Source organism: Ovis aries, chromosome 11, assembly GCF_016772045.2.
Source record: "Ovis aries strain OAR_USU_Benz2616 breed Rambouillet chromosome 11, ARS-UI_Ramb_v3.0, whole genome shotgun sequence".
NCBI lineage: Eukaryota > Metazoa > Chordata > Mammalia > Artiodactyla > Bovidae > Ovis > Ovis aries.
This window is the reverse complement of record NC_056064.1, coordinates 20,405,950-20,432,870: the sequence shown is the minus strand read 5'-3', so window position 1 is coordinate 20,432,870 and position 26,921 is coordinate 20,405,950. Positions and strand designations below refer to the sequence as shown.

Here is a 26,921-nt window from a genome sequence, read left to right as displayed (position 1 = left end):
TACCCCAGAAGGTGCCTGCCCTCCCCCCGCCCCCCTTCCTTGGGTGGAGATTTGATTAGCCAGGAGTTAACGGCTTCTACCTGATCTGTAAGCAGTCCTGCAAGGCCAGGGTGATTTCAAAGGGATGTTTGAGATCTGTGAGGGAGGGGCCTTAGAGCATGCCAGCTCTGGAGGGAGAATTAGATGTAAAGAGCTTAAAAGACTGCCTGGCACATAATAAGCTCCGTATGATGTTAGCAGTTACTAGCATCATCACTGTGATCATCAGCTTCAGTTAGAGGGTATGGGAGGAAAGCCAGAAGGGAGTGGAGCGTGGGACGTGGGACCCAGCAGTAGGGGTCACATCAGCTCTGCAGGGCCCTATATGCCACTGAACACTCAACCCAAGAGCTTGAGGAGGCCCCTTTATGGCCTCCCTTCCCCTTCCCCACCCCTGCAGCAAGGCCACCCCTGCCGCTGAGGCTTGGGCTGAGGTCACTTGGCTCAGCTCTGCTCAGGACATGGGTCTCAGTCCACACACGGCAGCCAGAGGTCTGTCCACATCTCTGAGCGCCTTCCTGTATATCAGCAGAGTGTCTGCCAGCCCCTCTCAGAGCCTGGTACCCAGGAACAGCCTAGAACCAAGGTTTGGGAGAACAAGGACTCAAGCACATCTCATGAATGGCAGGGGCTTACCTGACCAGCAAGGGGCCCCCAGATTGACCTGGCTACCCCAGGCAGGGTGGCCGTCTTTGCAGGAGGCTGCCCTGCCATACTAGCCAGCCTGGTCTGCCCTGCCCAGTGGCAACCCCTGGGGACCACAAACTGTCCCCACCAGGCAGAATGTCACAGCGTCTCCGGGGGACTCCTGGGTGCCCAGAAGTGGGCTGAGCCAGGGCCCCAGCTCTGAGCAGAGCGGAGCTGTGGTTGCTTGAGTGCTTCACCCTTTGAGTGCCGCAGCTGCCCCCTCTTCCTCCTGTTATTCCGCACGCACACTCTGGGTGTCAGGAGGTCTCCAGCCCTTGAGAGGTTTGCACAAGGAAAACGGCAGGGAGAGTGGCAGAAAGCAGGCTGGGGTGGAAGCTTCCTGGGCCAGCACTGGTTTTCCGCAGCCCTGGAGAGCTCGGGTGAGGAGTGGATGGTGGCCACAGACCAGAGGAGTCAGGAGGGAAAAGGCTTGGCATGTCTGAGGGCTAAGAATTCCTTCCTGGCTGTGGTTTTCACTGGGATGGGCAGGCTCCGGCGCTGACTGCTGAGAAAGCCAGGTCATAGGAGGACCACAGAGGCAGGAAGGCCCAGAGGTGGGCACAAGACTTAATGGTGGGAATGGGTGTTTGGCCTCACTGTGCTGCCTATCTGCTGTGTTTGGTCTGTGAGGGAGGGGGCTTCCCTGGATCCGAGCTTGATTGCTGTCCTGATATAAGCCCGTATTGCTGGGGTGCCTCCTGGGCCTTTGGAAATCCCGTGCCGGCTTCTCAAAGCTCAGCCTGGAGCTGGACAGCAGGTGGCCTACCTGTGCTCTGTGGGAGAGAGAAGCCAAACTCTTCAGTGCAATTGTTCTCTCTGAAGGATAGAACGGGGGCTTCCTGGGGCGGCCTCTTGGAGCTTGTGTTGTCTGTTGAATGAATGGAAGGTCTCCATGACCAGGTGTGAGGGCACGCCTCTTACTTCCAAATTCCTCTGGGTAGGGTGGGCAGGGACACAGGGCCTGCTGCTAATGTCTTCCTGTATTTGTGTGACTGTAGCCAGAGGGCAGCTCAAAGGGCAGCAGTGGCCCATCTAAGAGTCCTCAGCCTTCCACCAGCCCTGTGCCCTCCGAGCCTCCCCAGAGAGCCAAGAGCCCCGCTTCCACCCCAGCCATGAACGGCCCGGCGGCTACCTCAGCGGATGGCCCCAGCGAGGAGGCCCAGGGCCTGTCCCGGAAGAGGGTGGCGAACGCAGTGAGGAAGGTGGTGAGCAGGGTGCTTCCTGGTGAGGAGCCTGGGAGCGCCAAGGAGCCTCCGGGCAGAGGGGTCCGATCCCCTGAGCACCCGGCTCGAGGCAAAAAAGGAGAAAAGGCAGCCCCTGGCCCCAAGCCGCCACCCCCACCTGCCCCTCCTCCTCCACCTAAGCCCGAAGCGAAGAAGGAGGTGCCCAAGGACGAGCTCTCTGTGGGCCTGCGGAGCCTGATGTCCCGGGGCCGGGGCAAGGACCACAAGCCGCGGGGCAGGCAGTCTCCTGGGAAGGCGGAGAAGCCCTCCTCCAGCCAGGAGCCAGGCTCCTCGGGGAAACCAGGCTCCCCGGCCCCACCGGAAGAGCTGGCGGACCCAGGCTCCGCTGGCCCGAACCTCAAGTCGAACCTCACTGGATTGCAGCCGAACAAGTCAGCAGTCCCTGATGCGCAGCAGGAGGTACCCGAGTGTGTCACTAACCGCCCGGTCCCCTCACTGTCCTCGACGGAGGGCTGGCAGTCAGCTTCCCCAGGCTCTTTTGCACAAGCCCCGCATGACTGCAAAGAAGCTGGGCCCGGGCCACGTGCCGATGGCAGGGCTGCATGGCTTTCCTTTATCGAACGCCAGAACCCAGGGGCCCTGTTGACTGCATGGAGCTGCTCTTTTCTCGCTCTTGCGTGGGAGGCGGGGCCTGGCCCTGAGCCCCACACCGTGTCAGCAGGAGGCACCACATCCCAAGCTGCCCGTCAGAGTCTTAGCAGATACTGCGAGGGTAGAAAGAATTTCTGAGGTCAGGTGGCCTGTGCTCACACCTTGCCGCCAGCCCCTCACTCCTGCGGGCCCTCAGCATCTCGGAGCCTTCCGCTGTCGCTTGGGGTTCATATCGGTCTACCGTCTCTCCTCTGAAGCCCTTGGGACCACAAGTATTTTGGAAATGAGTGATTTTTGTATTTGGGAGTGTCTAACGATGTACATAATGAGCAGCAACCCGTGACCAAGCACATTCTTTCCACGAGAAAACGATGACCCAGCTCAGTGGTAAAGAACCCACCTGCCAGGGCAGGAGAAACAGGTTCGATCCCTTAGTTGGTTCGATCCCTTCCCTGGAGAAGGAAATGGCAACCCACTCCAATATGCTGGCCTGGGAAATCCCATGGACAGAGGAGCCTGGCAGGCCACAGTCCACAGGGGTCGCAGAGAGTCAGCCACGACTGAGCACGCAGTGGTGCTGATAACAGTGCTGTTGATGCCATCCCTGCCGTCACGGTTTCCTCAGGCCTGGGCAGCTGTCCCCTCCTGTCCCCTCTGGCAGCAGGACTCTTGAGGAACGCTAGGCCTGAGTGGCAAAGGAGCACAGTGGGCCCCCCTTTGGATCTGGGGTTCCCATCTGTCCACAGTGTCCTCTGGGTGGGACAGGAAGCTGAGAGGCACAGTGGAGGGCTGAGGACGATCCATCCAGCCCCTTTCCCTGGAAGGTGATGCCTGCTTGGCTGGTCTTTGGGTTGGGGAGCATTTCTCCTCAAGCTTTGCCATTTTGTGAACCCTTCTGGGGCCTCATGGGGTTGCATAGGGGAGTGGGGTACGTGCCAAGTTTCACTACTGCTTTTCTGTGCTCCTTCTGGCTGGAAGGGGACAGCTGGGGACGTGGGGGCAGGGTACTTCCTAAAGGCCTGTCCTGTCCCCCAGGCCATAGAGGCCTACCTCTGACTGCTACTTGCTAGGATTCCTAAGGTCCCAGACCCGCCTTGCTCCCCATTCCATTCTTCCTGGGCTTTGAAGAACTGAGAGGGGAGCAGCCGCAGCGCCCCCATCCCGCCTGGCCCACTCTGCCTCAGGGAAGTGCCGACCTGGCACACAGGAGTTGGCAGGGGCATTTTGGCTGGATGGGCTGGTCGTGAGTTGAACCACTAGCCCCTAAGGAGACCCTCCAAGGAGCCAGAGAGGGTCATATGCCTGGTCCTGGGCCGGCTGCCCTCCCTCTGGCTCTCTGGCCCCCTGCCTCTCTCTGGGGTGGAGTTGAGGCTGAGATGGGCCCTGACCTGAAGTTCAGCCATGTGTTTCCTGGGCCTGGGGTGGGGGCCAGAGGATGCATGGGAGAACGGGCCATCTAGGAGCTGAAAGGGTTAAGGTGGTGGAGAGAATTAACCCTAGAGCTCCCAGGCACCTTTTTTATTCTCGTGGGTGTGTGCTAAGTTGCTTTAGTAATGTCCAACTCTTTGTGACCCCAGGGACTGTAGCCCACCAGGCTCCTCTGTCCATGGGATTCTCCAGGCAAGAATACTGGAGTGGGTTGCCACACCCTCCTCCAGGGGATCTTCCCAACCCAGGCATCAAACCTCTGTCTCCTACGACTCCTGCATTGCAGGCAGATTCTTCACCTTTGAGACAGCAAGGAAGCCCTTTTATTCTCATTTGATAGCTTAAAAGCTTAAAGTGGTGCTTTGCTTGCCTCACTGACCTTATTCCACTTACCCATGGGGGTCCCAGTGGCTTCCTGAGCTAGAAGCTTGGTGTGCTGTGCCCCTAACCTTCCCCGGGGCCAGGACTAATGGTGGTTTGACCTTTAGGCTGGAGCTGCCCCCGAGGTCTGGCTGAGCCCTGCAGAGGAGGCCCACCGGCGGCTCGAGAGGATCTTCACAGCTCCAGTAATGCTGCCTCTCACCTGTGGTTTTGAGTCTCTGGTCTCTTTGTGGGGGCTGCCAGCCAGACTGTGTGTGTCCAACCATGGAAGGGGGTCCCCCTGGTGGCCTGGAGGCCCGCACGTGGGCTTCCCATGTGAAGAAATGAGAGAAGGGCAGGGCGGGGGTCTGAGCACAGTGAGGTCTGTTCCTCCAGGGAACCCATGGGAGGGGCCCCTCTTGGCTGGAGATCCGTCCCGCTCCTCTGGCCCCAGTCTCTTGCCCCAGAGAGCCTGTCTCGGTGCCAGGACCTAGTGGGTGTGAGGCAGGGAGCAGTCACTCTCCTTTTTCGATCAAGCCCTGATTCTCCAGACCCAAGTGGGGCTCTGAACTCCTTGCCCATTTCTCACAGGCAAGATCCAAGGCCAGGCGGCCTCCCCTTCGTTTCTAGAAAGGCCCTGGAGTAACCAGACTGAGATGGGGAGGTGGAGGCTGGCCGCAGGCTCTGGACACAGTCTGTGGTCCTTGGGCAGCTGGCAGGTGCACCTGGATAGGTGCAGCCTCTGCGTGCCGTGGGGCAGGAATGCCGTGGGGCGGGAGTGTGGCGGGGGTGCCGTGGGGCGGGAATGCCGTGGGGCGGGAGTGCGGCGGGGGTGCCGTGGGACTTTGAAGAAGGGATCCTAGACATGGGGCTGCTGGTGGTCTTGTTTGATGAGCTACGCAGAGGTGACAGCTCTGAAAGACCGCCCTTGGCGTGGGGAGTGGCACCCTCGGGTGGGTGTTTGGAGGCGAGGGACAGCCCATGCTGGCGTCTCGTGGCTACAGGGGAGCTAGGCTGGGCAGTTCCCAGGAGATCGGGCCACAGGCTCCCAGGGGCCTCGGGCCCTGTGGTGGTGAGGTGGCCTGGCCTAACAACACAGAAGAGGAGGCTGTTGGAGTGTAGACTAGATGGCCAGCCCAGGAGAGACTGTGGCCAGAGGCAGGGAGGCTGCCACCTGCCACAGGAAACGACTTATCAGAGCATCTGCACTAAGGAGTCTGATGGTGACAAGTGTCTCTTCGCCACCCAGGGCCTCTCCTTACCTGGTCTGGCCTCTCCTTACCTGGGTGCAATGCGCCTGCCCCGGCCAGCCCCCTCACCTCCTGGGGATGCGTCCCTCTTCCCCCCTACTTGGCCCGGGGTGCTTGCTGAAGGGGACACGTGGACAGCCTGCTTGTCTTCACCCCTCTTCTCTCTCTCTCTTTCTCCTTTGCCTGCCGCTGGTAGCTGGACCCTGGGGCCGCCTCTCCTGCCCACAGCCAGGTAGGGCACTCCTGCCCCCCTCAGGAGCCCTCCGGTGACCACCCGCTACCCCCAGCCTGTACCTGGGCTGGCGTCTGTGCTCGGGCCTCGTGCTGGAGTGTAAGGCCTCTTTCCCCTTCTGGCTCCCAGCTGGTATCTGGGGGGACCCCCCGGGGGAGGCGATGCCGGGAGCTGGGCATGGGGCCGCCGCTCTGTGTCCAGCCCCGGAGGAGTGTCTAGGCCTCTGTGGCGCGAGGTTCTCAGCCACTGAAGCCCGAGGGCCTGGCCAGAGTGTCGGTTCCTAGCTGTTTCAGTCCCTGCGGCCTCTGGGTGTGTGTCTTCGCTCAGTCGTGTCCGACTCTGTGTGACCCTGTGGATTGTAGCCCTCCAAGCTCCTCTGTCCATGGGATTCTCCAGGCAAGAATACTGGAGTGGGTTGCCATGCCTTCCTCCGGGGCATCTTCCCGACCCAGGGATCAAACCCGAGTCTCCTGTGGCTCCAGCTCTGGGTGGAGAAAGCTTTCCTGAATCTCTACCTGGCGCCCCCCACCACCTCCGCCCCCCTGGCCTCCGCCCCCACCCCCCACCGCCGGCCTCTAGAGCCTGAAAAAGCACCTCCTCTGTCTCCCCCTGCTGGCCAGTGTGGGAACCTCTCTTCGGGTTAGCTTTAAAGGAGTTAGTTGAGTTAGTTAGAGCCCCTTATCCTTTGATGTCATTAGTCACCAAACATCTGACTCCTACAACGTGCCCATTCAAGACAAAGGTTTCCCCTATCTCATGATTTCTCTTTAAGTAATTTTGTTTTATAAAGCCAATCTTTTTCAAATATAAATATCTAGCCTTTTTAAAAGATGTCTTATTTAAACGGTGGCAGCCCCATGAAGGTGATCCTCCTGTTTGAGGGGTAATTTCACCCGTCCACAATGTGCAGAGTCTAGAGACCACTGTGTTAGCCATCCTTCTGACTCTATAGCCCTGGAGGGATGAAGCGAGGGAGAGGGAGTGATCTGAAGCTGGAATCCACCCTGGGAGTAGGACACAGATCTTTTTCTTTCAGCTCTAAGAAATGTAATAGAGAACACACTTATTGTTTTTATCTGTTCTTGTCCTTTGTGACCCCTCACCTAGAGGATCAGTGTTACAGAGCAGTGTCTATACGTTGGCCCCAGGCCTTGTGAGGATGGGGGACTCTAAGGGACTAATAATACCTCTGAGCTGGGGACCCCCAGAAAGCTGGGAGTTAGGGCTAGTTTGAGGACTGCTCATGCCCTGGGGGGTGGTGACCATTTCCCCACAAGGCCACTGGATGAACCCACAAGACAAAAGGACCCTGATGGGCCTTGAGGGCTGAGCCCCTCTCCCATTTGCCCAGCTCCCCCAGGCACCATTTCTGCCCAGCTCAAGTCATCTTAGGGGGTGCCAGGTTTGGCAGCCCCACATTATGACAGTGCCCATAAATGCTTCTTTCTGACTGGTGACCACCTGGGCCTCCAGGTGCTCCCCACCCCTTTATACCCATGTCCATGCCCATTCGTGTGGAATGCATGTTTCTTCCTGCATTTGACAGAGCAGTGCTGCCCCGCCCCTGCCTCATGTCCCCGGCCATGCCGCTTCATGCCCTTGTATGGCCTCAGCACGTCCATATGGTTCTGGGCCCCTTCAGGGAGGTGTGGAGGGGGCACAGTAGGCCGGCATGTGCATCTGAACACAGCCCCTGCCAGGAGAGCATCCTCTGGAGGGAAGGTCAGGGACGAGGCTAGGACTCCAGACCTTCCCATCAGTTTGCACTGAGTCCCCAGGGGGACATTCTCAGATTTGAGGACATGCCTTTTCCCCGCTTGGTGAAGAAGGGACTGTCAGGTGGATGATGGAGAAGCTGGGCCTGTGAGGTCACAGCAGCTGCAGCCCAGGGTGAGGGCTGGGGCCGCAGAATACGGACAGTCCAGGCTTCGCGGGGAGGGGACAGGAGGGCGGCTGGTGATTTGCTCTCCTGGGATCTGCTGTCTCTTGGGCACATCCACCATGTGTCCCTGTCTTTCTTCTCTGACATCTCTGATGTCTCTCGTCCCCCTCGCCCAGTGGCTCATCCGGAAGCCCCTCCTGTCACGCATCTCCCCTCCCGCTGTCCCTGCATGCTTTCCAGAACAGGCTCCGACTCTCTGTCCTTCCCCTCCCTCCAGCAGGTGAAGACAGAAGAGCAGATTGCAGCCGAGGAAGCCTGGTATGAGACAGAGAAGGTGTGGCTTGTCCATAAGGATGGCTTCTCGCTGGGTGAGTCTGGGGAGGCCCAGGGGGCAGGTGCCTGGGCCCCTCTGGTTTCAGGACTAGGCGGCTGGTGGGCCTCTGGGTCTGGCAGGGCTGGGTGGTGCATGGGGAGAAGGCGGGGCCGTGAAAGCCCCAGAGAGGACTGCTGTGGCTTCCCAGGCCCATGTCTGTCTGTCTGTCTGTCTCTGCTCTGCAGCCACTCAGCTCAAATCCAAGGAGCTCAGCCTGCCCGAGGGGAAGGTGCGAGTGAAGCTGGACCACGATGGGGCCATCCTGGACGTGGATGAGGAGGACGTGGAGAAGGTTTGTGGGAGGCTGGTGGAGGGCACCAGAGGGGCGCCCTGCCGGGCTGGGCAGGCTGTCTGCTGGCATGGCCAACCAGATCTGCTTCTTCTTCGGTGCCCACCTGTCTGTCCCATCCTGCAGGCCAATGCTCCCTCCTGCGACCGTCTGGAGGATCTGGCCTCGTTGGTGTACCTCAACGAGTCTAGCGTCCTGCACACTCTGCGCCAGCGCTACGGTGCCAGCCTGCTGCACACATACGCCGGCCCCAGCCTGCTGGTCCTCAGTCCCCGAGGGGCCCCGGCCGTGTACTCGGAGAAGGTGCGGCCCCACAGACCCACCACCCTCTACCTCCCCGCGTCGCCCACCTTCCCCGGCCCTGCCTCTTCCACTTGGCATCCCACAGGGCTCTTGTCCACACTCACAGTGACCTTGGGGACAGGAGTCACTTCAAGGGATGGGGACAGAAGCCGCACCACCACCACCACCTCGCATAGAGGCCAGGACTTGACTAGTATCTGCACTTCCATGTATGACCTTAGCCTCCGAACTTTCTGGCTCCTCTGGAGTGAAAAGCCCAGAAAGGTGTGGGTCTCGGGGGTGAGGGCTGTCCACATGGGGCCAGCTAAGAGCTCCCACCCCTTCTTTCCATCCCTCTCACACCCCAGGTGATGCACATGTTCAAGGGGTGTCGGCGGGAGGACATGGCCCCGCACATCTACGCAGTAGCCCAGACCGCCTACAGGGCGATGCTTATGAGCCGTCAGGACCAGTCCATCATCCTCCTGGGCAGCAGTGGCAGTGGCAAGACCACCAGCTGCCAGCATCTGGTGCAATATTTGGCCACCATTGCAGGCACCAGCGGGAACAAGGTGTTCTCTGGTGAGGCAGAGGCAACCGGGGAAACAGAATGGACTGGAGGGGGCGGGGAAGGACCGGAGAGGGGGTGGAGCTGGATAGGGGGCGGGGCTGGAGAGGGGGTGGAGCTGGATAGGGGCGGGGTAGGGCCGGAGAGGGGTGGAGCTGGATAGGGGGCGGGGCTGGAGAGGGGTTGGGGATGGAGGCCCTGCCAAGACACCAGCTCTTTTCCCCCCTGGGCCTCTCTGTGTCCTCAAAACCTCTCTGTCCCCAGCAGTTCTGGTGTGAGTAACTGAGCCTTTGGGTACTAGGGGAGCAGCTACGGGCTGGGCCTCCTATTCTGCCTGGGCCTCTGGAGCCTGTGGCTGGGGGCGAGCAGCGCCTGGCCCTCCTGACAGCCCCGGGGCCTGTTTTCTGCAGTGGACAAGTGGCAGGCTCTGTCCACCCTCCTGGAGGCCTTTGGGAATAGCCCCACCGTCATGAACGGCAACGCCACCCGCTTCTCCCAGATCCTCTCCCTGGACTTTGACCAGGCTGGCCAGGTGGCCTCCGCCTCTGTTCAGGTGAGGGGCATGCAGGGTGGTAAGAGACTGGCTGCCTGGTTTCCATGTCTAGAAAGCAGACTCTCTCCTGCGCCTCATTTTCCTGAGATTCTGCCCCAACGAAATGGACCCCAGCCCCAGCAGGGCTGTCCTGCTTTGCCCAGAGCCTCCACATTCTGCCCACCCGCTGTGCCTCCTGCCCTGGGTGGGGCATGGCTTGGCTTCCTGCCTATCCTGGGGTGGCCCACACCTTAGCTGCTCAGGGCCTTCTCTCAGCCTGATTGACCCATACAGGACTGGCCTGTCAGTAAAGTAAGGCCCACCCTCTGAGGCTGGTTCCCTTCCGTGCTTGTGAAATAGCTCATCCCGAGTGCCTGGTTCCCCTGGCGGCTGGGTTGGGTGGCAGGGCATGTGATCTTCCCCAGCTCTGGGGTCTGACACGCTTGCCTATGAGGTGATCTGACCTCTGGTTGAGCTCCTGGAGAATAAGATGCAGCTGCTCGTTGCCACGGGCCTGGTTGGGGAAGCCTGACCTGGGCCTGCCCTCCAGCCCACATACCCTCTATGCTGTGCTGCAGACCATGCTTCTGGAAAAGCTGCGTGTGGCCCGACGTCCAGCCGGTGAGGCCACATTCAACATCTTCTACTACCTGCTGGCCTGTGGGGATGGCACCCTCAGGTGAGTGGGACAGAGGGCACTGGGAGGATGCTTTGGGCTCCCACCCACTGCCAGCTCCTGGGCTTTGCCCCCGATTGTATCCCATGCCAGTTGTTTATTTCATGGCTGCTATGTGTTAGGCTCTGAGCTAGGCCCTGGAGGTGATGAGCTGAATGAGCCATAGGCCTTGCCCAGCAGGAGCTCCCTGGCCTTGGACCCCCGGCCCCTGGCTATAGGTGAGGGGCACCATTGACACTTCAGCATTCCCAGGGCCTGGCTAGGATCTCTGCTCCCCATGACACCAGATCTGGAGAGGAAAGCACCCCAGGGTGCGGGTGGTCAGGGACTTGCTTGCAGTCCCATGGCTAGTGTGGGGCTGAGCTGGTGTTAGAGCCCACACAGGGGCCAAAGCCTAAGCCTTTTTTCCATTGCCCTCCACGCTGGCCCCCTTGCCTTGATGCTGGGTCCTCTGCCAGGCTCTTCCCTTTAGACCTTCAGGCTTGCTGTCTGTGTTCACTGAAAAAAGGATAAATGATAAGGCTGAGCAAGCAGCCCAGGGTGCTAGCCTCGCATCCGGGGCAGTTAGGAAAGGTGCCTGACGGGAGGGCATGGTGGAGAGACAGAACTGAGTCTGGAGGCAGAGTCTCTGCCTCCACCCTGGTGGGGAGATGGACTTGGTGTGGGGACCCAGCCCTGCACTGACGCCTCGTGTGTACCCCTAGGACAGAGCTCCACTTGAACCACTTGGCAGAGAACAATGTGTTTGGGATTGTGCCACTGGCCAAGGTGAGGGGCCTATGGCGAGGGTCGGGGGGTGCGGTGGTTGGCAGCCCGGGGCCTCGGAGTAGGAGAAGCTTCGGGTGGCCTGGAGTACCCCAGGGGAATAGCAAGAACCCGGCTCAGGCTGGGTGGCAGTACCCCAGCCTGGGCTGCCCTGAGGGCCTGGCAGCATGAGGATGGCTGAAGGGACACCCCATCTGAGATCCTCTGCCCATGTACCCATCCAACCCTGCAGCCTGAGGAGAAGCAGAAGGCGGCTCAGCAGTTCAGTAAGCTCCAGTCGGCCATGAAGGTGCTGGGCGTCTCCCCGGACGAACAGAAAGCCTGCTGGCTCATCCTGGCTGCCATCTACCACCTGGGGGCTGCAGGCGCCACCAAAGGTAACCCACCATGGAGCCCAGCGGGCTGGCTGGTCACCCGGGAGAGTGGGTGGGCACCCGGCCTGCCCCCAGTTCATCTTCGCCCTGCACATACTTGCCTGTTATCAGACACCTCTCTCTGGCTTGTCCCTTCTCCCAGTCCCCCTCATCAGAACAGAAGCCTCTAAACACCCAGAGGAGCGTCTCTGCCAGTGATGGCCAGAGGCCTGAGGTGGCAGTGGCCGGAAGTGCTGTGAACAGCAGGGGGCTTGGGAGTTTGGGGGCCCAGGGGAAAGACTAGGGCACGAACTCAGAGTAGCATGCCCCACCCCCCAGAATAACTCTCCTTCTGTTCCCTTCCTGACAGAGGCCCCCGAGGAGCAAGCGGGTAACTGACCTTGACCCCGACCAGGGGTGTAGGGGCCACTGTGCCCTGTCTTGGTGCTTGCCCTGGGCTCTCTCTGGGGACTGGGCTTTTTCTATCAGAGCAGAGGGCACTGGCCTGGGAGAAGCTCCAGGTTTGAGGGTAGAGAGGGTGCCTGTGGTCAGCGGGAGTTCTCAGAGCCCCAGGAACAGCTGCTTCTACGTGTTTTGTGTACAGATCCTGGAACCTCTCAGGATGCCCTCCCTGGGGCATAGATGGGGAAGGGTGTTTTGCTTCCTGGGGCTTCCCAAGGCCAGTTTCCCCTCAATCTTCCCTAGTCTTCACTGGTTTGGTATTTAAGTGCCTCTTCCTCTTGCATGTCAGGGTGGAGACCACTAGGGGGCAGCAGGCGCTATGGTTATTAAGGGCCTCTTCCTCTTGCATGTCAGGGTGGCGGCCACTAGGGGGCAGCAGGCGCCGTGGTATCGAATGGGCTGCAGCTTCAGCATTAGTGCTAGTGCTTGGGGTCTCACGAATGGCTGGAGCTTGGTTGTGGCTTGGTCTGCCTTGCTCCGAGATGATATGGATGGGCCGGCGCTCTGAGCGGCTCTTCACCCCTTTCTCCTCCGGTGTAGAGAAAGGGCTGCTGCTTCTGAATGGCACCTGGGGCACTGGCTTCATTTTCCTCTGGGATATGAAGGGCCCCAGGCTGTCAGCAGGAGTGAGGAAGCACTGGTGGGTGGGAGGGAGGGTGGATGCAGGAAAGAGCAGGCATCGTAAGGTAGGTACCTTATGATCCCAGCAGGTGGCATCCCTGGCAAAGAGGAAGCTGGCTCAGAGTTAAAGCTGTCTCCACACTTATGGATGGGCGGGTGGATGGCCGTATGGTTGTGTGTTGAGGACGTTCTTTCCCTCTGAGGAGGTGACATCCCAGGTTTCCTGTAGCCCTACTCAGTGCTGACTGCATGTGGAGAGCTCTGAGTGCGTCAGCACATGGACCTTGTTGAGCAGCGTCTGTTAGCTCTTCAGAGTTTCCAGGATTTGCTAGGGGTGTGTGTGTGTATGTGCAGGTGTGTGTATGTGTGGTAGAAAGTATTTGTGGGTCTCTTTCTGTGTGTGTCACTGTGATTATATCCATACAAATACTATGAGGCTGTGAATGTGTGCACGTGTGTGTGTGTGTGTTTGTGTTTCTGAGTTTCTGAATGGGGGCTGTGTTCTCTGTCTGGCTCATCTTCACAAACCCCCACCCCCCACAGGCCCTTCCCTGGGCCTGGCAGGCTCAGCTGATGACTGTTTGCTAACACGCTGTTTTTCTTTGCATGCTGCATGCTGGGTCCTTTGCCTTACAGAAGCTGCCGAAGGTAAAACCTTGTTTCTTGTTAGCGTTCCCTAATTGCCGCGATTAGACATGTGTTGGCTGAGGCGCGTCGTCCCAGTCCCCTGCGGCTCTTTCTTGCCTCCCCACTGTTGGGCCACAGTGGATATTTGAGATCTCCCCTGGTGGATGCCTGGGGCGAAGGGGAAGGGTCCTAGTGTGTCCACGGAGTGGGGGGGCGGGCGCCAGTACTCTTCTGATACCCCCACCACCACCAGGCACAGGCTGGTCTTGTGCTTTTCCCAGGTAGGCCACCTGGAGCCAAGTCCTCTAAAGGGGCTTTCCCAGCTGTTGGGGAGCCCTCTGGTGGCTGCAGCATGGAGTTACCTCCTCTTTTTGGATCTGCTCATTCTCTCCAAGGGGCTTCCCTGGTGGCTCAGACAGTAAAGAATCTGCCAGCAATGCAGGAGGCTGGGGTTCAATCCCTAGGTGGGGAAGATCCCCCTGGAGAAGGAAATGGCAACCCACTCCAGTTTTCTTGCCTGGAGACTTCTACGGACAGAGGAGCCTGGAGGGGAGGGAGTCCATGGGGTCACAAAGAGTCGGAAATGCCACCCCTAAGAGACACAGGCAGCACTAGCAGCTGCTGGTTGTCCCTGTTATGCCTGAAGCCCTTGCTGATGTCGTCAGGGCTGAGTTTCTTCCTTCTAGAGGGTGCCTGTTCCCTATCGCTACGGGCGAGGGAGCCGAAGGGTACAGTGGTCATCAAGCAGCCTGAGGAAGGAGACCCAAGATGCTAGATTCTTTTTTCTACTTCACAGCTGGACGCAGGCAGTTTGCTCGCCACGAGTGGGCCCAGAAGGCTGCGTACCTGCTGGGCTGCAGCCTGGAAGAGCTCTCCTCAGCCATCTTCAAGCACCACCACCAGGGTGGCACCCTGCAGCGCTCCACATCCTTCCGCCAGGGCCCCGAGGAGAGCAGCCTGGGTGACGGCACAGGTACCCGAGTCCCGTGTGGTCGGAGGCCGCTTCCAGGGTGCACTGCCATCTCCGGGTGGGCAGACTGTTGGGCGAACAGATGCTTCACCCTGCCTGGGCCTGGGTGGGGTGGGTAGGGAGCATGCCCAGGTATGGAGTCCCAGGGAGCAGGAGATAGAGCTGACTTTCTTGCCCACAGGCCCCAAACTGAGTGCACTGGAATGCTTGGAGGGCATGGCATCTGGCCTCTACGGCGAGCTCTTCACGCTTCTCATCTCCCTGGTGAATAGGTGGGTGCCAGGCACTCTCGGCTTCCTGGCCTGACAGAAGTAGGGTTGATGCCTTTTGTCTGTGGGGTCGCTGAGGCAGAGCCAGCCTCCACCAGCAGCTGAGTTCTCCCCTCGGGTCCTGGGCTCCTGGGCAGGGATGGGAATCGGGCTTAGGGCAGGGTGGGCTGCCTGGCCACCGGGGCACCGCCCTGGGGGGCTCTGACCCAGCTCTCCCCGAGCAGGGCTCTCAAGTCCAGCCAGCACTCGCTCTGCTCCGTGATGATTGTGGACACCCCAGGCTTCCAGAACCCTGAGCAGGGTGGGTCGGCCCGTGGGGCCTCCTTTGAGGAGCTGTGCCACAACTATGCCCAGGACCGGCTACAGAGGCTCTTCCATGAGCGGACCTTCATTCAGGAGTTGGAAAGATACAAGGAGGTAGCGCTTGACCTTGCCCCTGCCGCCTAGCGCCCCCCAGGCTCACCTGGCCCTGGCACACTTGGGGGTCGGGGGGCATCTGTGGGTGCAGCAGATTCCCCGCCGGCTGCTCCCTGCCCAGCTCTTCACTCTGACGCTTCTGTCCCGTGCTGTCTGAGCAGGAGGCATTTCCTGCCGAGGCTGCATCCTTTCTTGGTGGAGTTTGCTCTCCAAGAAGCCAAAGATGCTTGCAGGGTCCCTCCCTGGGGGCCCCTCTCTGCCCGCCTTCAAGGCCACCTGCCTTGGCCCATCTCCGGGCAGTTCCTGCCTCCATGTGTGTCTGGCCTGGCCTCCCCTGTCTCCTGATGTGTGAGGATGATGACTAATTATTAAGCCCTCCCCACCACCTCCATAAAAGGGTATCCCAGATGGGATCTGAGAATCCTACCTGACGTGGAGCTGAGTTGAATGAGCTGGGGAGTTTGGGGGGGTGATATTTATCTTGGATGAGAGAAGATTCAGGAGGAAAATGATAGTTGTTCTTCAAGTGTTTCGAGGATGAGTATATGAAATCGAGAGTGGGCCAACTCCAGGTGGCCAGATCAGCGGGTGTGAGTAACAGGAATGTGTATGAGACTTAATCTCACTGTGAAGGAGGTGAGAAGAAGTTAACTGCCCAGAGACACAGTGCGGGGCCTTGAGAGGTGGTGAGCGTCCGTCAGGCAGGCTGCTGGAGCGTGCCTCCCGCTCTGATGGGACGTTGGACTTGCTCACCCCAGTGTCTCCCACCTGGCCTGCTCATAGGGCCGCTCATGGCCCCGTGCTCACTATCACCCCACCTTCCTTTCTAGGAGAACATCGAGCTGGCGTTTGACGACTTGGAGCCGGCCACAGATGACTCTGTGGCCGCCGTGGACCAGGCCTCCCATCAGTCCCTGGTAGGAGTTCCAGGGAGGGCCTGGGCTGGCCTTTATTACCCTTCCCATTCTTCTCCCTCGGCAGAGTCCTCCCCTTGTGAGCTGCTGCCTGCCAGTCGGAGGGGGCACTGTGGGCAGGTGGGGGATGGGGGCGTGCAGCAGTCAGGCCCGGATACCAAGCACTTTGCAGTTGTGTGCCTGCCCTCAGCTGTCAGCCGGTCTGGCCAGGGAAGGGACAGTGTGGCCTTTGGCCCTGGTGCCGTAGGGAGCTTCGCCCCTGGGTGTCTGAGCTCAGGCCCTGTCCCAGCTGTGCTTCAGGTATGTCTGTCAGGAGCCCTTGTACCACTTCCTCGTGGGTGAGGGCCTGGCTGGACCCAGAGGACACAGTCATCCCCTCCCCTTGTCCCCGAGTACAGGAACAAGCAGGGCAAGGAGGTGGCATTCTGCAGAGCAGGGCAAGGAGGTGGCATTCTGGCTGAATACGGATACAGTATACAGATATAAAACCAAGGGGCTATGTGGGTGTGAGCCCTCGCCCCTCATTCTGGGGATGGGCCTTGTCACCCGCTGGGCAAGCATCTTGGGCACCTTGCTGCCTGGGGGACTCGCTGGCCTGATGGACACTTGGCGTTTGGCAGTCGTCTTCAGTTAGGGAAGTTTCATAAGGTGCTTGATTGAAGAACCGGCAATTTTGCCAGGTTGCTGATCTCCGTCCTCTGCTTGGATCCCACCTCCTTGCCCCCCTCTCTGTGGGAAGGCTCTGACCCAGGGGTAGTGCCCCGAAAGAACGAGTATTCATCCTCCTGGGAGAAGTGCTTAACGTGCCCAAGTCCCCCACCTCCCAGGGGAAGTTGGCTTTTCTTCCTGATACCTGGGCCCCCACCAAGGCCTCCCTCTAGAGTCTTTGCCCTTCCCAGGAGGTGGGCCAGTTGGCCCAGGGGACTTACGTGCAGCAGTGGGTCAGGTGGTGTGTTTGGATAGCACTTGGCGGTCCCTTCCTTCCTCTGACCTCCCTCACCTGATGGGCCTTGGCATCAGCAGCTGCACCTCCGGGCAAAGGAGCCCCTTGGTGCCCCGCCTGCCACTCGCCCCTCCAGTGGCTGCCTGCTCATTCCTGCCACACAGCTCCAGCTACTCTGTTGCCCACCTTCTGCTTCCTCCTAGCAGCACAGACCTCCTGGGCAGCTGGGGTCAAAGAAGGCACTTCTCTTACTTCTCTTGTCCCCAGTCCCTAGAGGCCAGCCAGAGTCCTTCCTGCCCAAGGAAGACCTGGGAACTGCATAGAAAAGGGACCCTCACACCTAGTTATTTGGTCTGTATGGGGAATTAGAAACAGAATTCAGTATTTCCACATTCTCTTGAAAAACTGGGGAATTTACCAACACTCTCAGGCCCACATTCTTCTAGGATGGCAGGTGGCTGCTGCTGAGTGCAGGCTGGTAGATGTGGGTACCTGCTCCCTGGTCACCCCAGCCCTGCCCATTTTAGCTGCCACATGCATTAAGTCAACCGTCTTAGGCTTTCGGCACTCAAGTTTATGACCCTGCAGTGACCCCACCCGCAGAGCTCCAGGCCCTGTGTTCTCCCCTCCTGGGGGGACCAGGGGTCACTCCACAACCGTCTCTTACCTCTTACTGACAGCCTTCTTTGGGCCAAGCTCTGTACTCAGAGCCTTACAGATCTGCCCTTTAAATGTGCCTGGAAGGTGATACCCAGAGAGTGCAGGCAACATGGGGCTCGCTCAAGCCCCCCTGACCTCCAGGTGCTGCAGGTGGAGGACAGCCTCTGGACGTGGGCCTGGCGTTCATAAGAAGCCTCAGTCTTTCGGGACTTTGGACACAGGTCCTGGGAATCATGCCGTGCTATGGGCTTCTCTCTCTGGCCCCTCTTTCTGCTTGCTGCCCACCTGCTCCTCAGGATGGCAGCCGTGAGTGGCAGGAGCTGGAGTGTGTGTATGTGTATCTCTGTAGCATGTTCAGAGTGTGTGGTTGGGAACCAGCGGTCCTGGCCGCCCCTCCCCCCGCCCTGCCCCCCGCCACAGCTCCGTGTGCCCCCATGGGATTTCTTTCTGTCTCCACAGGTCCGCTCGCTGGCCCGCACAGACGAGGCGAGGGGCCTGCTGTGGTTGCTGGAAGAGGAGGCTCTGGTGCCAGGGGCCACGGAGGACACCCTCCTGGAGCGCCTCTTTTCCTACTACGGCCCGCAGGAAGGTGACAAAAAAGGTGGGTATGCCTGGAGGGCAGTGCCCCACTACCTCTCCTGAGAACCTGGTTATGTATATATGGGTTCAGCTGGCCTTGCCTGGGGTGGGGCTCACTGAGTCTGTGGGCTTTGGGGCCTGGGCACTGATGATCTGAACCTTGCTTCCTCCCCACCCCCAAACCAGGCCAAAGCCCCCTCCTGCGCAGCAGCAAATCGCACCATTTCCTCCTGGGCCACAGCCACGGCACCAACTGGGTGGAGTACAACACAGCCGGCTGGCTGAGCTACACCAAGCAGAACCCAGCCGCCCAGAACGCCCCTCGGCTCCTACAGGACTCCCAGAAGTAAGAGCGCCACTCACTCTACCGGCCCTGGTTCTCTTCTTACTGTTTGAGGGTTTCCTCTGCAGTGTCTCTGTTGGGTGAGGGAGGGGAGGTCTCCCCCACAGGGTCCCCCACACACACCCAGATAACCTGGACCCTTGGCCACGGTCATGTGGGGGTGGTGGGGCATCCTAGGAGCTGCATGAAGGGACAGCCGGCCTCTACAGGCTCCATGAATGAGACCTTTCCCCTCCTTGGCCTTCCCTCCCCCGGCAGAAAAATGATCAGCAACCTGTTTCTGGGCCGGGCGGGCGGCGCCACGGTGCTCTCAGGCTCCATTGCAGGCCTGGAGGGCGGCTCGCAGCTGGCGCTGCGCAGGGCCACCAGCATGCGGAAGACCTTCACCACGGGGATGGCAGCGGTCAAGAAGAAGTCCCTGTGCATCCAGATCAAGCTGCAGGTGGTGAGTGTGCCCACAGGGGTGCCAGGGCACTTCCAGAACGCTGGCAGGGGGCCGGGGGCCTCCTGGGCTCACCGAGGTCACCCGTGCCCACTCAACACCCCACTGGCCTTGGTCGCAGCTTGCGGGGGTGGGGTGGGGGGCACAGCCCTTCCTCAGTGTTGCTGCCTGTGAGTGGTCTCCGGGGCCTGGTAGGGGCAGGATTGTCCAGGCTCAGCAGTGTCCTGGCCGAGGGAGGGGAGGAGGGCCACCTGCCATCCTGCCCAGAGTGGAGATGCTGGTGCCCGGTCCCGCCTCCTGGCTCGGGCTGTCAGCTCCCACTGAGGGCCGATCCTTCCGCTTCGGCAGGACGCCCTCATTGACACCGTGAAGAAGTCCAAACTGCATTTCGTCCACTGCTTCCTGCCGGTGGCGGAGGGCTGGGCCGGGGAGCCCCGCTCCGCAGCCTCCCGCAGAGTCAGCAGCAGCAGCGAGCTGGACCTGCCCCCGGGAGAGCACTGCGAGGCCGGCGGCCTCCTGCCGCTGGACGTGCCACTGCTGCGGGCCCAGCTCCGGGGCTCCCGCCTGCTCGACGCCATGCGCATGTACCGCCAAGGTGGGGCCCTCTGTCCCAGAGCTGCCCCCGCCCCTCCCCACCGCTCTAACAGGAACCCCCCCCCCCCCCCCCCCCGCCCCGGGGTCTGGAGGGGAGCTGCTCCCCTCCCGTCTCCCAGTGGCCCTGGACCTCGCTCATCTCTGTCACCGCCTCCTCTGGGGTCTCTCCTTGCATCTCTCCAGCCGGGTCTTTTCCTTTTGCTCTTTCTCTCCATCCTGCTGATCTTCGTTCTCTTCCACAGTCCAGCCCTCTTCATCCGCGCCCCTGCGCACCCAACATGCCCTGTCCCCACTGCTCTCTTCTTCCCCTCTCCTGTTCTGGGCAGGTCAGCTCTGCCCACAGCTGACCCAGTGTCCTACTGGAGCAGCTGCCTGTAAGAAGGGGCCAGCCCCCCAGTGAGAAATGAGGTGCTAACTCTCTCTGAAGAACTTGAAATTCCCAAGAAAGGTCAGATAGACCCTTTCTATGGAGGAATCTAGAAGAGGGGGCCAGAGAGGATGATAATAATAGTAGTTAACATCCTTTTATAGTATACCAGATGCTGTTCTAAAGCTACCACACAGATTAACTCATTTAATCCTCACAACAACCTCATGAGATGTAGGTACTAGTATCATCCCCAGATGAGGGGACTGAGGCTCAGAGAGGGTAAGTAGCTTCCCCAAAGTCACGCAGCTCATGAGTGGCAGAGCAGATCTGATCTAAGCAGACCAGCTTCCATGTAGTGTTTCATTTGCCCGAGATGTTATGAGTTGCCAGGTTTCTGCCCTCATCTCCCTTAGCTGGAGGAGTAGGCAGGCTCCCACCCACCAACAACCAGGTCCCCATGAGGCACCCCCAGGGGCACCGTCACTTTTTCTTAGCAGCCAGAGCCAGGAAACGGGCTCCCTGCCCTGCTGAAAATAAATCATCGATCTGTCCCCACGTCTTGATATGGAGTTGGTGTTTATTATTTCAAAACCAGATTGTTACCGCTCTGAACCAAAATCAATGTGCTTTACTCAAACAAGCAGGTCGATGCGGCCAGCGGTGGCAGGCCCCCCTCCCCTCCCCCAGCTCCCAGCCCCCATCGATAGCACTGATGATTAATTAAGATGCCAGGCGTCCGGACCTGCTATCCTGGCCCATCAATTTAATTGCAATTCAGATACAATCAATAGCTCACTTTGTCTTGGCCCCTCAGCGGCCCCCGCCTCCTGTTTCAATTATCAGGCACATGCATCAGCCCTTCTCCCAGCTGGAGGGTTTCCCAGAGCGGCTCTGGCTGCCGTGGCAGAGCGAGCCCCCGACGGGCTGCTGGGAGCCCCGGTTTGGAATCCAGGGCTGCTCTCAGCTGCTCCTTGGGAGCTTGAGCAAGCCTGTCCCTCCACCTCGCGGGCCTCAGTTTCCAGCTCTGGAGGATGAGGTCTTTCTGGCTCTAAGGCTTCTTTTTTGGTTTGAGAGTCTGTAGGAGTAGGTCTCTTGGTCCTCTGCTATGGGCTCTGGTGTCCTCGGGGTGACTTGGGGTAACCTCTCACTGGCCTCCATCCTGACCTTGCTCCAGCCTCAAGCCCAGGCGGTAGAGGATCTCTGTTAGAGGTGACACTCTTTGGGGAAAGGGAATCTACAAGGCTTTTTGGTCACCGGGCCTAGGGCCCACGGTCAGGATGGGGGCAGGAAGGGTGCCCTTTCTGATACCTGCCACAGGGAACCGAGGAAAGGAAAGGAACATTTTACTGAACATTCAACAAGTGAGCCAAGCTTGTTTCTCCGTGTTTTCTCCTGTAAGCACTGTGACTGCGGGATAAGTGGGAGGGCTCCCCATTTAAAGATGAGGAAACTGAGGCTCAGAGAGGTTGAGTGACTCAGCCAAGGTCACATGATATGAGGAGCCAGGGCAGGATTCCAGCCCCAGGCACTTGCACTTTTCCTCTCTGCTACTCCCTGATGCCCTCTTTTTTATGAAGTCCTCAAGACATCATTCCCTGGGAGCAGACGAGGCTGATGGGCCTGGGCTCCTCTCTCTCTAGGTTACCCTGACCACATGGTGTTTTCCGAGTTCCGCCGCCGCTTTGACGTCCTGGCCCCACACCTGACCAAGAAACATGGGCGTAACTACATCGTAGTGGACGAAAGGCGGGTAGGTCTGGGCCCCTACGGCCCCACCAGACACTCCTCCCCCTGCTCAGACCCCTCTGAGCCAGCTGCCATCCCTTGCCTAGAGAGAGCTTGGCTGGCCCTTGCTCAGGTGGCTGGTTTGGGCCGCCTAGGGCCGGGATGGGCACTTAGCAGCAGGCTTGGGGGTGGAGGGAAGGCAGCCCGGGCCATGGACTGCAGAAATCACAGAAGAGCCACCTGCTCTCAAGGCCCGAGGTGAGGGTGTCCGCTATCTGCTGAGCCAGACAGTCACCCAAGAGCCTCCCAGGGGACTGATTAGAACTAGTGTTTTGGATGCCCCACCGGTAGCGCCTGGGCCCCTCGGCCTTGACCTCTATGTCAGGGACCAGTCCCTCCAGCAGGAAGCTGCCCAGGGGTGAGGCAGGCATCCCTCCCAGGAGAAAGGTTGACGTGGCAGCACCTCCCTGGTGCAGGGTGAGCCTCGGGCTCCCTGGGCGGGCCCTTGTTGGCCAGGTCAGTGACTTCCTGCCACACAAAGGGATGTCTTCCTGCCATTCTTGGCTGTCACTCTGACCCCTAGAGGCAGCTCCTCGGAGAGGCGAAGGGCTCCTTGAGCAGGGGAACTCTCCTGCGCTGTGCCTTGGCCTCAGGCACAGCCTGACTCGGAAGGCATCTCAGGCCTTAGGATGGCTTTCCTACAAGGGAGCCTGCTATGCCAGATGGGGCAGGACCCCCTCACCTCCCATTGCCCCCCGAGTCACAGACCCACATTGATGGAGCCTCAGAGACCCTCTCTCCACCCCGTCCATCCAGGACCTGCCAGTGTCCAGGGTGACCTCGGTGTGGATGTCAATGACCCAAGCCACGCCCCCTTCTCTCTGACCCTTGACCTCCATTCCCACCTCCCCTCAGGATACACCCAGCATCTCATCATCTCTGGAAGTGCTCCGCTTCTGAAATCTCTGACCACAGCCTCCTGTCTGTGCAGCTCATCCCCTCTCTTCCTCTCAGGACACCCGCTCTGTGACTCCATCGAGACTTCTCATTTCTGGACCCCACTCCATTTCCTCTGCTCTGTCCATTCCTTTCCTCTTCCTCTCAGTCTGGACGCTATGGTCCAGTTGGTTTTCCTCACCCTCAGCTCCTCAGTCCCATAGCACCTGCCCTGCCCAACCCCTCCCTGAAGGGCCACCTTTGGGCGTTAAGCCCTCCTTGGATTGGAGCTCCCAAAGGGCTGTGGGAGAAAATGGGGACTGAAATTCCTATAGGTCCGTGATCTCCAGTTTTCCCCGCGCTCCGTCCTTACCTGGTTTCTGTTCCGAGCGCCTCTGCTATCCCATTCTCTGTCTTTTCGCTCAAATCCTCTCCTGCTGCATCTTCCCAGCACTTGACCTTGCCTCCGAACCCTAATACGAATCAGGGTTCCAACCTCCCCTGGCCCCTGCGCACTCCTCTCCAGGTGTCCCCTCCTCCCCCACCCTCCTGTCTGGGTGCGGGAGGGGCACCTCTCACCCAGCCCCTCCTTCCTGTGCTGCGGAACCCATTCCCTCTGGTCTCTGGAGAGCTGCTCCATCAGGACGAAGTCCTCGCTGTCTCCTGTCCCTTCCACCGCTCCTTCTCCACCACCTCTTTTCTCTCAGTGGAGAAGTAGTCCACAGATGTTACGTTCAGAAGGGAACTTCCATCAGCCCTCCCTGTGCCCTGGGCCATCAACATTTACTTCCCTCCTGCCATTCATCCTTCCCCCCACCACTGTTCCCACCCCAAGGACACCTGGAACTGGCTTGTCCTCCCAAGCCCTCCATGTTGCCAGAGCTCACGGGCACTTTTCGGTGCTTCTCGCCAACATGCGACCATCGACAGCCCTGTTCTTTTTGAATCATTTTCTGCTCGGTTCCTTCGCTGCCGCTCCTGGTTTTGCCCTTGTCTCCCTCTTCTCTTTCTCAGTCTCTCTGAGCGTCCCTTCATCCACGTGCCCCTGAAGTAAAGGTCCCTTTCTTCTTTAAGACTCTGTCCTTGACCGTATCTATTTTCTATGCTACACCCTCTTCCTAGGCAACCTCATTCACACCCATCACTTCAATTACTGCATATATATTGATGACTCCCAGATCAATACCTCTGGCCCAGGCTTCTCTCCCGCTCCAGACATGCGTTTCTGTCTAGCTGCTTTCTAACTCTTCTACCTGGATGCCTCATCACACCCCAAACACAGCATGCTCAAACCAAACTGATTATGTGTTTGTGCTCCATCACAAAGTCGTGTCTGACTCTGCAACCTTATGGGCTGTAGCCCACCAGGCTCCTCTGTCTCTGGAATTCTCCAGGCAAGTGGGTTGCCATTCCCTTCTCCAGGGGATTTTCTCAACCCAGGGATCGAACCGGGGTCTCCTGCATTGCAGGCAGATTCTCTACCACTGAGCCACCAAGGAGGCCCTGAGAAATGGAGAATGGAATTAATTATTTACTCTGCGAGTCAAAAACCTCCATGTGTCCCTAGCTTCCTCTCTCTCATCTACCCTCTCCCCGACATTGAACAAGGCTCCATCTTTTTTTGTTTTCTTTCGGCCATGCCCTGTGGCATGTGAGATCTTAGTTCCGGGACCCAGGATTGAATCCTGCATTGGAAGTGTGGAGTCTTAACCACCGGACCACCAGGGAGGTCTCTAAGCTCCATCTTCTTAACGTCTCTTGCATCTCCCCCTCTTCTTCTCCCTTTGGGTCGGGCTCTAGTCTTCTCTCCTATGGATTCCTGCCTAAGGGGTCCATGCATCCTCCGCTCTTTGGCCGGTGGGATTTCTGTAAAGAGCAAACCTGACCACCCCCCTCCCAGGGAGAGAAACTTCAGGGGCTCAGAGCGCACAGGCTCATGTCCTTTAGCCCCTGCCCACCCCTCCACCTGCCCCTTAACTGCTGCCCACCCCTCTCCATTTATTCTGAACCACCTGGAGTTTCCTCAGTGCTTCCTGTTGTCTTATGCTTCCAGGCCTTCACGCCTGCTTGTCCCTCTGCCTGAAATGCCCTCTCCCCTACTTTGTCTTGCTAATCCTTACTTGTAGCTAAAGACAGCGCAAGCAACACCTCCTCCGGGTGCCTTCCACGGCCCCCTTCTCTGGCTTAGATGCCTCCTCCTCTGTGCATTCCACCAGTTTTCGTGTCTGGCTCCCCAACGAGAGAGCTTTGTTCCTCTTGCAGTCATCTTTATATCCCCAGAATCCAACACAGAGCCTGGTGCTGCAGAAGCCACCGAAAGTGCTTGTTGAATACATCAGGGGCTGAACGGAGGATGAGAAGGGCTGAGTGACTGGGTGAAGCCCCGCGTGGAGGCGGGGAGTCTCCTGGGGGCTTCCTGACAGAGGCTTCTCCTTGCAGGCAGTAGAGGAGCTGCTAGAGTCCTTGGACCTGGAGAAGAGCAGCTGCTGCATGGGCCTGAGCCGGGTGAGTTGACCCTGCAGGAAGGCAGCTGGGCCCACGCTCTGATCACCCTTATCCGGATGGCTGGTCCTCCCCTCCTGCCCTCCCTGCTCAGTCCAACTTCTGGAGTCTCCTGGGGCCCCTGCTGGGTCTTGTCCCCCAGCCCCCTCACCCGAGGTGCTCTGGGGCTGCACTTCCTCTCAAGCGGGCTTCCCTGGTGACTGAGATGATAAAGAATACACCTGTAATTCAGGAGACCCAGGGCTGATCCCTGGTTTGGGAAGATCCCCTGGAGAAGGGAATGGCAACTCACTCCAGTATTCTTGCCTGGAGAATCCCATGGACAGAGGAGCCTGGGGGGCTACAGGCCATGGGGTTGCAAAGAGCCAGACATCGCTGACTGACTGACAGTATTGCTACAGCTACTTCTTTTCAAGCTGCCCCCTTCAGGGCTGGGGGCCAGGAAGTTAGATGCTCAGCTGCAGCAAATTTGACTCTGCTTCCCTCTCAATAATTGGCTTGGTCAGGGCCAGAACACCACTGTGATGTCAGGAGGGAGTGGGTCGGAAGGTGGTCCTGAGTCGGCCTGAGTCCTGGTGTGGGGAATGGGGAAGACTGAAGGGAGAGCTGGGAGAGGCGGAAAGAGTGTCTTCGTTGCTGAGCTGTCCAGGGCTGCAGAGAGGAAGCAGGGCTCTGTGAGGCTGTGCCACTGCTGCCTGCCCACAGGCCGGGTTTCTCACCTGATTGGAACGTACATAAAAGGCAGGCGTGCCCGGCCCTGAGTGCCAGTCTGCCGCATCACTCCACCCCAGAGGGCCAGCTGAGCGTCCCTCCCTCGGGGCCGGGAGCCTGCATGTCCCCCTACTGAGACTGGGAGGCTGACAGGCAGCATCCACGGACGTGCTCCAAGGGCCGAGGTGGGCAGAGAGCAGTGGGGAGCCCCTGGGAGGGTTCTGGGCTGTCCATCGGTCCGCAGAGAGGGAGGGAACTCGTGGGGAGAGTGAGGTGGAATGGGTGGAATGGGATGCTTGCAGAAAAGGCTCGCGCTCTGCTCCTCAGCTCTGTTCTCCCTGCTCTGCGTTCTGAGTCATGGTTTTGATTCCTACCGCCCCCTCCCTCCCTCCCTCTTTCCCTGGGAATCCCTTTCCTGTCCTCCTGTCTTTGGCTCTGCTGTCCCTGGTTTTTCCTTTTTCTTTGGGCCCCAGCAGTCCCTGCTAGTCTGTGCTCCTTGGTTTCGGGCTCTGCTATTTTCTTCTTTCCTGGTTCTCTCTGCCTCCTGTGGTCCCGCCCTCTTCCCTGTCGTCTCTCGGGTTTTGGTCTCTGCTGTGTCTGGCTCCTTCCTCTCCTCCTCCCCACTTCTAAGTTCTTCTTCCCTGGGAAGCCTGAAGTCAGATTTTTTTCACCGCAGCCTCTTGGTCTTTCTCTAGGTGGGGTCCCGTCCCTATGGCAGGCTGAGCTGCTGGCTAGCCTTGGGGGGATGGCATCGTCTTGAAGGCATGTCTTGGGTAGAAGAGGGCCTGTCCAGGCTCGTCCTCTTCCCAGCTGCCGTCTCTGTCTCTCGGCATCATCCCAGGCGCCTGCTGAAGCTGGCGATCCCTAGGGCCCATTCACCCTCAGAGCAGGATTAGGGGCAAAGTCAGATGTTTGCTGACATCTCGTTTGAAAGAGAAATTTCCAGGTTTCTAGGCTGCGGTTGGGCTTCCCTAGTGGCTCAGCGGTGAAGGATGCCCCTGCAGTGCAGGAGCCACAGGAGATACGGGTTTGATCCCTGGGTCAGGAAGATCCCCTGGAGGAGGGCATGGCAACCCACTCCAGTGTTCTTGCCTAGAGAATCCCATGGACAGAGGAGCCTGGTGGGCTACAGTCCATGGGGTCGCAAAGAGTTGGACACAACTGAGCGACTTAGCATGCACGCACACAGGCTGTGGTGGTGAGTGAGGATTCACTGTGTGATTGCCACATTGTTCCAGAGGAAAGGGGGTCTCCATCTGATCCCACAGGTGGCTGGGAGTGGAGC

At 59.2% G+C, this 26,921-nt stretch overlaps 1 protein-coding gene across 9 annotated transcripts in view; it reads left to right on the top strand.

The window, feature by feature from the left end:
* Nucleotides 1-26,921, top strand: part of MYO18A (myosin XVIIIA) — a 101,234-nt gene that overhangs the window by 47,270 nt on the left and 27,043 nt on the right. For 2 of the 9 annotated variants that reach the window (XM_027975194.3, XM_042256588.2), the window contains 20 exons: nucleotides 7,991-8,081; nucleotides 8,272-8,378; nucleotides 8,502-8,678; nucleotides 9,026-9,239; nucleotides 9,636-9,778; nucleotides 10,336-10,436; nucleotides 11,138-11,201; nucleotides 11,431-11,575; nucleotides 11,922-11,942; nucleotides 13,271-13,282; nucleotides 14,058-14,234; nucleotides 14,413-14,503; nucleotides 14,725-14,917; nucleotides 15,748-15,834; nucleotides 17,894-18,035; nucleotides 18,200-18,359; nucleotides 18,615-18,801; nucleotides 19,147-19,393; nucleotides 21,403-21,512; nucleotides 24,863-24,928. In XM_027975194.3, coding sequence (XP_027830995.2) covers nucleotides 7,991-8,081; nucleotides 8,272-8,378; nucleotides 8,502-8,678; nucleotides 9,026-9,239; nucleotides 9,636-9,778; nucleotides 10,336-10,436; nucleotides 11,138-11,201; nucleotides 11,431-11,575; nucleotides 11,922-11,942; nucleotides 13,271-13,282; nucleotides 14,058-14,234; nucleotides 14,413-14,503; nucleotides 14,725-14,917; nucleotides 15,748-15,834; nucleotides 17,894-18,035; nucleotides 18,200-18,359; nucleotides 18,615-18,801; nucleotides 19,147-19,393; nucleotides 21,403-21,512; nucleotides 24,863-24,928 — 2,535 coding nt within the window. Of the gene's footprint in view, nucleotides 1-5,795; nucleotides 5,931-7,990; nucleotides 8,082-8,271; nucleotides 8,379-8,501; nucleotides 8,679-9,025; nucleotides 9,240-9,635; nucleotides 9,779-10,335; nucleotides 10,437-11,137; nucleotides 11,202-11,430; nucleotides 11,576-11,921; nucleotides 11,943-13,270; nucleotides 13,283-14,057; nucleotides 14,235-14,412; nucleotides 14,504-14,724; nucleotides 14,918-15,747; nucleotides 15,835-17,893; nucleotides 18,036-18,199; nucleotides 18,360-18,614; nucleotides 18,802-19,146; nucleotides 19,394-21,402; nucleotides 21,513-24,862; nucleotides 24,929-26,921 lie in introns of those variants that run through there. The other 7 variants (XM_027975204.2, XM_060395295.1, XM_027975188.3 and 4 more) reach the window with 7 other exon arrangements.